At 35.7% G+C, this 15,350-nt stretch overlaps 1 protein-coding gene across 17 annotated transcripts in view; it reads left to right on the forward strand.

The window, feature by feature from the left end:
- Window positions 1–2,432, forward strand: part of nrxn1a (neurexin 1a) — a 226,557-nt gene extending 224,125 nt beyond the window's left edge. For all 17 annotated transcript variants that reach the window (XM_073828421.1, XM_073828413.1, XM_073828411.1 and 14 more), the window contains one exon: window positions 646–2,432. In XM_073828421.1, coding sequence (XP_073684522.1) covers window positions 646–947 — 302 coding nt within the window. In that variant the 3' untranslated portion in view covers window positions 948–2,432. The remainder of the gene's footprint in view (window positions 1–645) is intronic.
- Window positions 2,433–15,350: the final 12,918 nt, after the last annotated feature.

Here is a 15,350-nt window from a genome sequence, read left to right on the forward strand (position 1 = left end):
AATTCGACTCCTCGCACAGATAATTAACACGGCCAATTCACCATCAGCAATCACACTCCGTATCCAAGCACTACAAGAGAATCCCTTTAAATAGCCAAGCAGTCTTACCTTCATCATCTCTTGTTTTCAGCATCCCTCTCCCTGGGCAGGGGGAGTGCCCCGTGCTCGGCCAAACATGCTTAACTTTTACGCTGTTTATTATGTAAGCGCGAACTCCTCACGTGATAAATGAAATATGACGCATTGTAGCTATGTTCAGTTTTTAATTATATTGCATGCTCTCGTCTTAAGTAAATTATTTAGAATAATATTTTCCATTCAATTCAAATAAATATTTAATAAAAAAAACGAATACTTAAAAAAAAAAAAAAAAAAAAAAAAAAAAAAGTGGAGACGGTGTCACGGTGGAAAAGTGATGTCACCGGTGTTGCGTCTTAAAACCGGTAACACCGTCAACACCGTCTATCGTGGCAAGCCTAGTGCTGCAGTTTCAGTTACCCAGACTAATTTTTAACATTACATTGTAGGAAATAGCTAAACCACTGTCGCAAGTAACCAATCAGAATCAAGTGTTCTAGAGAGATCTGAATCCCTGTGGCTGAAATGAACGGTCTCTCTCTCTTTTCCCTTCCTGTCTGTCCACAGCTCACCCTCCACTGCCCGAGGCCAAGGGTTACCCAAGCCCAGAGGTGATTCGGGAGTCCAGCAGCACCACGGGCATGGTCGTAGGCATTGTTGCAGCGGCCGCCCTCTGCATCCTAATCCTACTCTACGCCATGTACAAATACAGAAATCGTGACGAGGGCTCATACCACGTGGACGAGAGTCGTAACTACATTAGTAATTCCGCCACGCAGCCCAACGGAGCCGCTGTCAAAGAAAAGCCCATTGGCGTGCCCAAAAATAAAAAAGATAAAAAGAACAAGGACAAGGAGTACTACGTCTGATCTCACAGACTTTCTCCCCCCCTTACAACCCACCCACAGATCCTGTGCTCCGAACTCACACAAATGGGGAGGGGAGATCCACCTGTGTATAGTAATTGAGAAAAAAATACATCGAAAAAGACAAAGCTGTCTTAGTTTGACCTAAGACACAATATACTGTTACTAACAACAAGAAAACATACTTTATAACCAAGCACACCAGAACTTTACTAAGCTGAAAAGTGTGTACAAAATGAAACAGAACTGCACAAGAAGACTCCATGTAGACACTACAGTTGTGGATCGCTGAGAGACAAGGCCGCTGGTTAGAATTAAGTGTATTTCATATTATGTTGCCTGTATATGTGTTGCCGGAACATTTGCCCTCTAAAGCCAGACGAACCATCTGCAACAATCCAAACAGACATTCACCAATGGGACTGACGACGAAAAGGAACGAAGGACTTCAAAATGAGATGCTACCTATGATTGTTAAATCAGCCAAAGTATTTGACTCCCTTTTCTGATGGCAGTATTGCGCGTTTGGACGAGAAAGGACCGCTCCTCGTAGGATCCGAACTGATTTCCATTCGATGGACAGAACCCTTGGTGTCAAAGAGAATTGTGGAGGCCTTAAATATCAATCCAAGTGTAAAGGTTGATGGATTTTCTTCTGTTTGTATGTTTGTCAAAACGATGACAGATGACGCTGATGATGGCGAGGAATACCGGGGCCATTCGGGATAGATTGAGGAAAATCTCCATGCACGTAAAGTATCTTATTACATGTTTATATACGGTGCAAAGACTATCTGTGTGCTCTCTGGACTGTGGCTGAAGTGGTGTTTTATAGCCTGTTATATAGATGATGCCAACTACAGTATACCTGCTCTTCAAACTTTTTTTTTTTTTTTAGAAAAAACCAAGGCGAAAACAAATGAAAAACAGATCAAATTAAATGTTAATGTGTTGCTATAGCGATAGAACCGTTTCTGCCATTAGCTATACAGATTTTATTTTCCCTCCTTTATGTGCATCTCCACCATCTGTTCTTTTTAACATACTACTTCCTTTTCATTTCTTTTTTTGTTGGTTTTAATTTCTTTCTTTTTTTCGTTGTATTTGCTGTTGTCAACATTAAAAGACGAGTACGAGTATAGGTTTTGGAAAGCAAACAGACATGTGGAAAATAAGATTTTGGACTGTTTAAGCAATATCCTCTTGCTTGTCTTAGTGACCAAACAAATTATGCATGGTATTTAGGACTCCGAGTCTACCAAGAGACAATATCATAATCTCAAAAAGTAACAAATGAATTCAGCCCCCCCCCCCCCCCCCCCCCCCAAAAAAAAACTGAGTATTGGATTAAGCTAAAAAGCACAAAGATAGCGAAAAACGACCCTTCAAAAAGTGTTTGCAAACATTCTTCTCTCTGCTATCTTGTACTGTGTGGAATGTACAAGAGGTATAAAATATGACATTCTGAATAAAATGTTGCTTTTTGTTTTTGTGTGTTTTTTTATTTGTGTACAATTTTTCTATAATACCTTCTTTTGTTTTTATTGTGACAATTCTTTGATGACCTCAAAGTGAAGATTTATTATGAAAAAAATAGTTTTGAAAAATCAAATGAATAAATAAAATATTAAGACCTACGAAAGCTTTTGTTCTTTGTTCTTTATATATATATAAACCACATTAAAGGACTTTTGAGAATGTTGTGGTGCTCACTTTGTTTCTTTTTGTTAAAAACGTGTTTTCTAAGAGCCATGTTATATTAACTTTATCTTGAAATCACCAGAAATAGACTTTTTCCTAAGCGTCAGCTCTTTTTAGTTTCACTTAGTACTTTGTTTCACTGTAATGTCCTGTTAATAAACAAAAAACTGCTGCTTTATGGTTCGCACAGAAAAAAAATGCTCCCAGAGAGCCCTATGGGGCCAGTCGTGCTGTGTGCAGATATTGAATGAAGCTATCGATCGGGCGTAACAAAGAAAACACACAGTTCTGTTCCTTTTGTATCGAAGAACAAGATGTCATGATAAAAGCTCTGGCAGAGGTGGACAGTGCTGAGACTCAGTCAGGGAGGCAGACGGTTCAGGATACCGCCTCTCTTTAATTTTCCGCACAGGAGGAGGCTACGGAACAGCTGGTGTGAAATAACTACCCCTACAGGGAGGCATGCGCTGTAATTTATGATTCATGAATTATTCACACCCGCCATAGACTTTTCATCAGGCCCCATTTCAACACACTTTGCGGAGGGAGTGTGGGAGGGAGGGGCAGCTGGGCTGGAGGTTTGTCACGGCCGGCCTTGAGAAAACCTCTGTGATGGTTTTATTTAATTGTCACAATCAAAGTTGAAGGGGAAAAAAGCAAAAATGTGGAAGGATATGCATGAATTATATTCTGTTATCAAAAGTACTGCTATTAGTCATATGTAGCTTTGGGATTCAAACATGGTTTTCGCTGAAATTTATTACATGCAGTTTTAAGATATAAAAAGACTCCATCTCTTTCAGTACTGACATCATTCATCATGAGGCTTCACCTTGAAGGTTCTGTATGATTGATTTTGTGACATAGAACCTTGAATTGAACACTCTGTTCTGTTGTCCTCAACTTTGATATTTTTCTCAGTCTCTAAAATCGACCTGACATATGAACATGAATTAAGCAGTCCGACATTCATTACCGTTCTGTAAATGTAAAAAAGCCCACCATTTTCTATGGTGGGCTTAGTTTAATGAATGACTCTCATTACCTGGGACTAAAAATATATTCAATTAAAACTAGACATTCCTTATAATGGAATGACAGTTTCCCATATGTTTTCAGTGTCAGGAATGGACTTGAATGAGTTTCTCATTTCCACGCAGTACGCAAAAATAACATGTTAATGAAAAATGTGAAAAATTAATTACTTAACCGTTAACCCTAACCTTGTAAACCAAATAGCCCTTTTTATATTTGTAATTTATTTTTACTATGTTAGATGTATAATCCTTTAAACATAGTCAATGTTTATACATTTGCCAATAGTCTTTTTTTTACACTGTACAAATTGTTTTTTTATGGTTTTAAAAATAAATCTATAGTGAATATGGGACGATTTACACAAGACCACACTGGCTACGATTATCACTCACTAAAAATAATGACATATGAAAATGAGCAGTGAAAATGGCTGAAGGGCTGAGCGGATGCAAAAGCTTTTTGGTGCGCTTCTCATTCTGAGAAGGGCTAAAGCAAAGGCATTCTTCAGAATGCACACATCAATATTTAATAAACCTGATGATGGACTTATATAACAGATGGATCTTTATTCCTCCCGATCTGTTAGCAGGCAAACTTCCCAGAGCACCGAAAAACTCAAAAACTGCACCTTGAATTTTACTGGCTCTTTGCACAGGTGCTTATCTAACAGCATCTGTGCTGCGCAAATGATTATTTGCCAACAACAGGATATTAGACTTTATAATTAGTCAAATATAGTGTAATATAAAGATCGTAAAATGTGTGGTTTTGTGAATAGAAATCAAATGCAAATATACTTGACCAGCTCTCGCTGACTCAAAGATATTTCAAAAAAGCAGTGATTACAAGTCTCATCCCACTACTGTCTTTGTACTGAGCTGTCATTTCAGCTCACACACTGTTCCAAACACCCCCATATCTGGTGTTCAGAGCACCATCACTACATCACTGAAGCATCCGTTAATGCTACAAAAAGTATGTCATTCAGTCTAGCTATTATCTTGTTTTATATTTTGAATGCATTGTAACAGTCTTCCACTTTGCTTCCATAACTACTAAACCTACCCTCAGCCATTTGAATCTGGGTGTATTTGGGATGGGACAACCTTTTTGTTTTGTTTTTTATAGGCATATAGGACAGGTGGAAAGGGCATAAAGACTTTGAGAAATCTGTTTGAAAACAATCATTAATTTAGCATTTCCATTTGGTACTGCTAGTGAGTCAGCGTTTCATCACCACATGCTGTCAGAACCAAATATCTAACATGGGAATTCAGCAAAACACACAGTTGATCATAGCTCTAATTTAACATGATTTTAGTTAATTGGGTACAACGCCAACGGCAGGGTTTGACCTGAGGGACTGATGGGAATAGCGGAGCATTATGGGTCTGTGGGAATCGCTATTTTATAGGTCATTTTTTATACTCGCTTGGAAACATAGATGGAACTAGCCTGCCTCAGATTTTTTACACTACCAGACAATTTTTTTTTTACAGTAAGATTATTGTTTTTTAAAGAAGTCTGCTCAGTTCTGCTCAGTCTGGATTTATATCCATTATACAGCAAAATCAGTAATATCATTAAATATCTTTACTACTTAAAGCAAATGCTTTCTATTTGAATATATTTTAAAATGTAACTTATTCCTGTGATCAAAGCTAAATTGTCAGCATCATTACTCCAGTCTTCAGTGCCACATGATCCTTAAGAAATCATTGTAATATTCTGATTTACTGTTCAAGAAAGATTTTATTGTTATTATTATTATCAATATTTAAAACAGTTGAGTAATTTTTTTTCAGGATTTCAGCTTAACACTATACCATTCATGCAATGTTTTTTTAGTGCCACGTAAAAAAAAAAATAATAAACTAAGATTACAAGATAAAGTCGTAATATTTTGAGAATAAGGTTGAAATTACAAGAATAAGGTCAAAATACTTTGAGAAATAAGTCGAAATATTTCAAGAAAAGTCAATATATTTCAACAAATTCAAAATGATGAGAATAAAGTCAAAATGTTTCCTGAATAAAGTTGAAATTACAAGAATAAAATCAAAGTGTTTTGAGAATAAAGTCGAAATATTTCTAGAGTAATGTGAAAATTACAAAATAAAAAGCTTTTGTAACACTATACCATTCATATGATGGTTTTTTAGTGCCACGTGAAAAAGATTAAGATTAAAGTCGTAATATTTTGAGAAAAAAGTTGAAATTACAAGAATAAGGTCGAAATACTTTGAGATTAAAGTAGAAATTATGAGAATTAAGTCAAAACATTTTAAGAATGAAGTCAAAATATTTTGAGAACAAAATTATTTATACATATATTCATAAAATTATGAAAATAAAATCTAAATGTTTTGAGAATGAAGTAAGTGTTACAAGGATAAAGTCAAAATGTTTCGAGAATAAAGTCAATATTACAAGAATAAAGTCAAAATATTTGTAAAGTAAAGTCAAAATATTTTGAGAATAAAGTCAAAATATTTTGAGAATGGTCTAAATATTTTGAGAATAAAGTCAAAATTATAAGAATAAAGTCAGTGTTTCAAGAATAAAGTTAAAATATTTCGAGAATAAAGTCAAAATAACAAAAATGAAGTCAAAGTTTTTTGAGAATAAAGTTAAAATTATGAATAAAATTGAAATTATTCTGAAAAAAATCTGTTGGTTTTACAGCGAAATACAAACAATATTTCTATTACAATAACGTGTTTTCACAGTCTTTAGTGTGGCGAGACAGATCGCTGTATTTAGTAACAGCGGCATGTGAATCGCTTGTCTTTCCGATTACAGTGAGAGATTTGTTTCATTAATTTAGGATATACTGTTTTTTTTTTTTTCATTCCTTCTGATGTTCCTTCACATTTATATCATGCTTTAAACTTGAAATAAAGAGGAAAACACATTTATAAATTGTATTTTGTAAAGCTGAAGTGTGTTATATTGAAAAGCAACAAAGCACAAAATTATAGTGATAACTGGGTGGCTGGCACACTACAAATAATGAATGGAAGATGTTAAATATTATTTTCAACCATTTACTGTATTATACAGTGAATAAAACAACTTGTGAATAGTCAGTGAACCTCAGAAATGACAACAATATGTTAACGACTTGGAGTTACACGTGAGGAATGAAAGACTGGATGCCACAAATGTTTTTGCTGTGTAGGTGATGGAAGTTTCACAAAGAAAACAGTATAATTTAATGAAATGTATCATTTAAAGCACATTATTGCAAGACACATTGTTTGTATTTCGCTATAAAACCGACAGATTTTGAAAGCTGAGATTTTGTTTTATATTAAAAGTATCAAAAGGCACACTACAAACAGGCCTAATAAATGCAATCGAAGATGTGAAATGTTATTTTCAAGCATACTGTCCCTGCAAGTATAATACATGGTATGATTTCTGCTAATAATCCTACATATATTCAAATAAATTCTGGTGTCTTGGCAACTTCTCCCTGGGCTCCCAATCCAGGCCATTTGCCTGGGCAGGCTATACTCTCAAAATATTATAACTTTAATTTGCTACGATTTAGTTCTCATAATTTTGACTTTATTCTCGAAACACAATTATGAGAATAAAGTCGAAATGTTTCAAGAATTCTGATTTTATTCTTGAAACATTTAGACTTTATACAAATAATTGTAGCTTTTTTTCCCCATAATTATTTTTTATTTTTTTTACATGGCACTGAAATGCTGTCATACATTCAAAAGCTCTGAGTCAGTATAATTTTTTTTGTTTTGGAAGGAGGGGGGGATAATTAATTAATACTTTTTTTTAGCAAGGATGTTTAAATTCACCAAAAGTGATAATAAAGACCATTTACAATGTCTATTTCAGATAACTGCTGTTCTTCTGAATTCCCTGTTTATCAAAGTAACTTTTCCAACATCTTTGAGCAACAAATCAGAATATTAGAATGATTTATGAAGGACCATATGAATGGGGTAATGATCACAGGAATAAATTACATCTTAAAATATATTCAAATAGAAAACGGTTATTTTAAAGGTGCCATAGAATGCATTGAGAGAATATTTTAAATTGTTCTCTGATATCTACATAGAAGGTATATGGCATAGGAAAGGGCAAAAAACCTCCAGAAATGGTTTTACAGGTCCATTTACAACCCTAGAATTTGCCCCTAGAATGAAATGCTCTGTTATTTGGAAGCTTCATGAATATTAATGAGCTCCGCTCTGATTGGCTGTTTCACAGAGCTCAATAGTTCGCATATGGATAAAAATATATATTTAATTAGGAGCTCTAGCCGCTTTTAATATGCGGTTTGTTGAATCTGCCGTTTTGAATCGTGGATATTTTAGTGTGATTACTGTGATCGCATGTGCTCTGTGTAAAGTTACAATGCAGAGGGAGTGCTTCTTACCACACAAGTTGAGCAGCTCTTCAGTGATTCTCCAGATCTGTAAATCATTCGCCATCATCAGCGCAGTTATTTCTCCATCATTAGCGCAGTCATCTCTCTGTTTATGTGGTAAGTGAAATCCTATGTATAGCAATGTAACAGGCTAGCGCTAGCATTAAGCTAACCGTGTCCCTTCAGTGGCTTGCCTTGTTTAACTGATGTGCTGACGTTACCGATGATTGGGAGATGCAAATGTTGGAGGCGTAACTATTAACGATCTCTGGAAAGTTTCGTAACAGTCGGGTATATGTTGGAATTGACCTATTTTTTGGTGGTCTTTTGCAAATACTAGATTTATATAAGAAGGAGGAAACGATGGTGTTTGAGACTCATGGTATGTCATGTCCATGTACTGAACTGTTATTATTTAACTATGCCAAGGTAAATTCAGTTTTCCATTCTATGGCACCTTTAAATAGTAAAAACACATCAAAATGTAACTGTTTTTGCTGTACTTTGGATCAAATAAATGCAGGCTAGGTGAAGTAAAAAAACTGAAAGTCTTACTGTTCAAAAACTTTTGACTGGTAGTGTATGTTCAAAACTTGAAATTGCCAGTTATTTAGTTTTCCTCAATCACTTTGGCCTTTTCTTTATGGTCTAAACTTTCTCCAAATTGTAAGTGCAATTGTTGTAACTGTTTTATGGGACATCAACTCTATTGCAAAATATAGCATCTCACCCAACGCATTCACGCTTCAAGTAGGGTTTGAATTATTAAAAAGGCAAATGTTTGTTACAGACAAATTAAATTTTTGTTGACACTGTCAATTATGTCTCGGTAAAATGCTATTTTGAATTACACCAAGCTTCTTAAAAACAGATTTCAACAGTGTAAGTTAACTGGGAAAAGTTATATTGTAGTATGCAAAAAAACAACAATGCATTTGTCTTCATGTAAACAAAAAAAACATTCCATGTCAAAGATATTTATGGAATTTACATCCATGTCTGACAGACTGGAAGACTTTGCAAGTGATTGCTTACATGCAGAAGCAATGTTTTTAAATCATATAGAATATGACAATTTCTCTGAAAATCAACATATCAAGGGGTTTTTTTTTCAGCAAGCCATGAATTTAGTTATTGTGCAAATTGCACTTCCTCTTTTGCACACGTGCCAAAACACGTGCAATTTGCTTAAATTAATAAGAAATTCAAATTTGGTGCGAACAAGAAACTAAATGTTTAGAGATCTATATTGTCTTCAGAAAACAATCTCATTAGAGAACTGAGCCCAAGTGATTGAGGAACAATAAATACAAAGGCTTTGTGACAAAAATGATTGACTGCAATTTTCCTCAGCTCTGCTTCCACTCCAAAATAATTACTGTTTTCCCAGCTCGAGAAATACAAATATACTCAGACGCCGTCATAAAAAAAAAAAAAAACTTTGTATACACAAATGACTTTCCTGAAGTAAATATAACGCCAGGTGACGTTAATCTCAAACTGTTTTATCAACGTTTAACGCGGTCGCAACACTGATTGGGCGATTACGTGGTCGGGAAATTACATTTCAGTTGTACTGTATCTTTCAACATACCTTCGATGTTGATTCACTCTAATTTCGTGCTGAAGCTTGCTGTTACACTAGGAGGAGAGGTTATCTGTTTACTCCTGCTCCGTATCGTGCTCGTGTTGTCGTTTGAACTGAACCAAGTGCTGAGAATCGATTCTGATGTCAACCGAGAACCGATTCCAAACGCTGGAATCGATTCCTTTTGTCAGAGTCGATTCCGGTGTATGGAATCGACTCTCTTAAAAAGCCCTTTTCAATTCAACAGCAATTCGCCTCTCATTTGCTAATAGTGCTTCGAAGTTCAAAGATTATTAAAAGGAGGAGGGAGACCATTTACTGCGTTGCCTTACCTGTCAAAACAAGAGGAAAAAATTATAAGTTTTTTCCTTCCTCTATCTCCTTCCATTTATTTCCGCGAAGCAGTTCTTTCGGTCAGTTCAATTCTTTTTCGTAATTGCGTCATGATGTCACTAGCACGTATCCCAAACAATTTGGTGTCATGGTGTGTTACTGAAATTGACATCTTATGTTACTAGTTTTCATTTTAACCTACGTTTTGGACAATTTTCCTACAATAATTTTGCAGCTAAAGCACACATGATTTACACTGATATAGGTTACAAAGGTGGATTTGCTACAAGTGCGATGCTGACAGCTGGGTATTACTTACAAATTGTAATCCGTTAATGATTCCAAATTGTAGTTAGTAACGTAATAAATTACATTACACATTTTAGGCAATATAATCAGACTACTTTTAGATTACTTTTGACCTAATTGATCTCGTTTATCACATTGATTTAAGGATAATATTGTAGGCTACCATATTGACATAATATATTCCACTTGTTTTTATTAACAACATGAAGTGCATTAAACATTATATTACATCAAGGTTTCCCAAAATGCGGTTTATGAGTTTAATGAAAAACGAATAATGAATGAATGAATTAAAAAAATGTTAAATTAAAATAAATAATTTTAAAATCATTCAAAATATTGTTTGACTATAGCCAAGGTCAGAGAACCAATGACCATCCAAATGTGAGACTTAAAGGGGTCATCGGGTGCAAAACTAACTTTTACATGTTGTTTGAACATTAATGTGTGTTGGTAGTTTGTGTACAGTCGTGGCCAAAAGTTTTGAGATTGACACAAATATTAGTTTTCACAGTTTGCTGCTAAACTGCTTTTAGATCTTTGTTTCAGTTGTTTCTGTAATGTACTGAAATATAATTACAAGCACTTCATACGTTTCAAAGGCTTTTATCGACAACTACATGACATTTATGCAAAGAGTCAGTATTTGCAGTGTTGGGCCTTCTTTTTCAGGACCTCAGCAATTCGACTGGGCATGCTCTCAACTTCTGGGCCAAATCCTGACTGATAGCAACCCATTCTTTCATAATCACTTCTTGGAGTTTGTCAGAATTAGTGGGTTTTTGTTTGTCCACCCGCCTCTTGAGGATTGACCACAAGTTCTCAATGGGATTAAGATTTGGGGAGTTTCCAGGCAATGGACCCAAAATTTCAACGTTTTGGTCCCCGAGCCACTTAGTTATCACTTTTGCCTTATGGCACGGTGCTCCATCGTGCTGGAAAATGCATTGTTATTCACCAAACTGTTGTTGAATTGTTGGAAGAAGTTGCTGTTGGAGGGTGTTTTGGTACCATTCTTTATTCATGGCTGTGTTTTTGGGCAAAATTGTGAGTGAGCCCACTCCCTTGGATGAGAAGCAACCCCACACATGAATGGTCTCAGGATGCTTTACTGTTGGCATGACACAGGACTGATGGTAGCGCTCACCTTTTCTTCTCTGGACAAGCCTTTTTCCAGATGCCCCAAACAATCGGAAAGAGGCTTCATCTGAGAATATGACTTTGCCCCAGTCCTCAGCAGTCCATTCGCCATACTTTTTGCAGAAGATCAATCTGTCTCTGATGTTTGTTTTTTTTGGAGAGAAGTGGCTTCTTTGCTGCCCTTCTTGACACCAGGCCATCTTCCAAAAGTCTTGGCCTCACTGTGCGTGCAGATGCACTCACACCTGCCTGCTGCCATTCCTGAGCAAGCTCTGCACTGGTGGCACTTAACCTTAGACCCGCCCTCACCGAGCTAAAACAGTCCGACTCAGGTGCAGAGGAAGACTCTAATTGAGCGATTGAGGTGTTCTGTTGTTGGATATAATAACATAGCATTAGTCATTTACTACCAACATCTGAGCTGCTGAAGACGCAGAGGTTTAACGTCACTTTCGTTTTTTAAATGGAAAGCACAAAACTCGGTCTACATATGCATCTATCTTCATGTGAATCATTCGTGATGCAGCTTCACCCACAGCAGAAGTGAGTATAAGGGTTTTTTATGCATCTTTGCAAATGGCTTTTCTTAATAATGTGCTTGTTGGCAAGTTTAGCCGATAAACGCTGCTAAATGCGGCTAAACGCGGCTAAAGTAGGGGAGAGCGGGGCACAACCTAACACTTTTTGAATTTCGCGGTTTATGTAAATCCACTTGGGGTTCAGAGTACAATATTTATCCACATTATTTTCACATTTGTCTAGTACAAATATATCGCTTTGTTTCATATTTACAGTCTATACGTTTTTCGTTATTTACCTCAAAAGAAAGGAAGTGAAACGTGACAACATGCCCCCTAGGTGGGGTACATTGTAACATTTGAGGGGCACGTTGTAACACGACCATATGACAGCTTAAAATGTTATCTGATTGAATGAAAAAAATATACACAACAAACTAAAATAGTTTGTCAGTAAAATACATGCGTTAACTTTTTCAAATGTAGTAATGACGTTTTTAAAAAAATTAAAAATAATCGAATTTTGGAGTTTGACAATGAACACATTGCAACAATGCTTTGAACGGCCCTGATCGCAACACACAGCTGTACACTAGTTCAAAACAATGTGGACACATATATGAAACACATTTAGACATTCAAAAGAACACTCCACTCCTCCACACACAGCTCTCATAGAACACGACACACATAAACGAGCCAAAATGCTTTACATTACTTGAAATAATAACTTCTGAACATTAAACATTGATTGTCAGCCTTTATTCACCTGTTTCTTGAGGTATCTTATCAAAATCCTTAGAAGTAAATCGTGTAAACTGCACCGCTAATGTCACAGAATAGCATAGTTTAATAACAGCGGGGCATATTGTAACACAATGTTACATCGTTCCCCATCTGCGCGACTTGGAGTTTAAAACAGGTTAGTGTCTTCTGCTGGTTTGCGAAGCATTAATAAACTATCTAAACTGATAAATAACAAATTGGAGATTAAAATAATAGCAGATTTGTCTAATTTTAAATGAATACTAAAAACTGAAATGAAAAGTTTACTTCAGCCATAAATGTACTTTTACTATGGTAAAATAAATATTCAGCAATATCATCAAAAGGCTTTTGAATTCTGGCGCTATTTTTTCTCTGCATAGTGTTGCTATAGCAACTAGTAAACACCGTAAATTTGGTTATGCTAGCATGTGTGGAAATATTTAAACCACGCGTGTTACAATTAACCCCGCGTTAGGTTGTGCCCCGCTCACCCCTAAACATAATCCCAGAGAGGGGCGGGGCGAGCAGAGCTCGGTGGCATTTGAAGGGGCCATGTCTTACAATGAGCTGATTTTGATTTTGAAGATAAAAGGGTGTTTTTTTACACTACTTTTCAGAATTTTTAACCAAAGTATATTATAGACTTTTCATTAAGACCCTAAAGAATCATATGAACTTGTGGAAAATGGGCATAAAAATAATTATTTTAAAATCAATGTGGTACTATATAAATATATTGGTTGAAAGAAGATCAGATGACAAAAACGTTTGTGAATTTGTGCATTTTAATTTGTTTGAAAGACAAAAGCCTTTCAAAGACAGAAATACATGGTTAACATATGGGGTGATAATTCAAATAAAAATCAATGTGTTCATTAGTTGTTGATGCAATGTTGAAACACTTCTTAAATTTTAGATTAATTTTGTAAACCATTGGTCACCTGACTAGTGATTGATCTCTGTTTGAATGTCCACAAAACTTGAACACTTTCTTAATGTATATAAGCAGTAGGCTATTTTAGAAAAGACAATTCAAAAGATGAAAAAGAGTAATTAGGGAGAATTAGTAAATTATGAATAAATTATTGCTAATAAATAATATGTAATCATGTAATCCATAAAAAAAAGAAACTGTAGTCTGATTTTGAGATTTTTTCAAAATGTATTTGAATCTAATTAAAGGAGTAGTTCACTTAATTTACAGATAATGTACTCACCCCCTTGTCATCCAAGATGTTCATGTCTTTCTTTCTTCAGTCATAAGGAAATTATGTTTTTTGAGGAAAACATTTCAGGATTTCTCTCCACTGAAGAAAGAAAGACACGAACATCTTGGAGGGCAAGGGGGGTGAGTACATTATCTGTACATTTTTGTTCTGAAAGTGAACTACTCCTTTAATATTTGGAGTCTGATTATGTAATCCAGATTACATATAATCAGTTACAACCCAGCTCTATGCTGATAATTTGAATTTCAAAAGGAGATAAGCCTTTATATCCACTGGTCAAGCAAGATGAACTCATGACTGTACCTTCAATCTTTTTTTAAGAATTAAAAAAGAAAGTGAGGAATTGATTCTTGTAATCGATTCCAAATCCAGGAATCGGAATCAGAGAACAGCCTGCCAGGCAGCTACTCTGGGCCCATCCCAAAAGCCAAACTTGCAGTCTTGGCCTGTCACTGGTGTACACGGAGCCTGAGGCAGCTGTAGCCACTCTGTTTCTTTAAACCTTTATTATTAAAAATCTTTCTTATTTATTAAAAATTTTATCTAATCAAACTAGAGGTCTGTAACTAAATGTAATATAGCAAACCCGGTTCAAATTATAATGGATATCCACACACACTCAGGGAATAGTGTTAGCTACTTTAAAATTCTTCGCTTAGCTCCGTTTAGTGACCTTATGTGAGATTTAATCTATTTATTCAGAAGCTGGTGTGACTGAGCCAATGATTTCTTGAGTTCGATAAACGTGGATACTCTCAGCAGCGAACATGATTTATCAAAGGCTGCATCTGCTATCTGACAGCGATGACAGATAACCCTACGGACAACTGTTTACATCTGAAGCGAGAAAGGGATCATTGGAGATTTTGTTGCTTGCTCGCTGCATCAGTAGAGCAGAGATTGTTATCACTCTGAGTCATATCAGTGGAGTAATTACAATAATAAAATAAAGAAAATGACATTGTCATCCCCAACAGGGGGAAAAAATGTCAGAGATGGCTAAAGCAGCAAGCACAGGTAAGATTCATTAAATCCAACACTCAAATCCCATTAACAAAATCAATTTCTGCATGTTTTTGTTCTATATTTTTCAGGTTTTATGATAATATCTGAACTGAGTCTCACCTTTTTTAACTGCACCCAGCCATGTTCATTTGTCAACTTCTCTGCAAGTTTTATTTCCATATTTTCATTAGGTTGTTACAGGTGTCCCAGCCACTGAATAACTGCTGTGCTCCGTCTAGGGAGGATTGAGGACAGGGAGAGTTTATGCTGAGGCGATCACTCATCTTGGGCACACAGACCTGAAAAACACTCACTTTTTGGGTTAATTCCTTTAGGTCCAACACATCAAATCTGTCAAAAGCTGCCGAAATGATC

This window comes from Garra rufa, chromosome 22, assembly GCF_049309525.1.
Source record: "Garra rufa chromosome 22, GarRuf1.0, whole genome shotgun sequence".
NCBI lineage: Eukaryota > Metazoa > Chordata > Actinopteri > Cypriniformes > Cyprinidae > Garra > Garra rufa.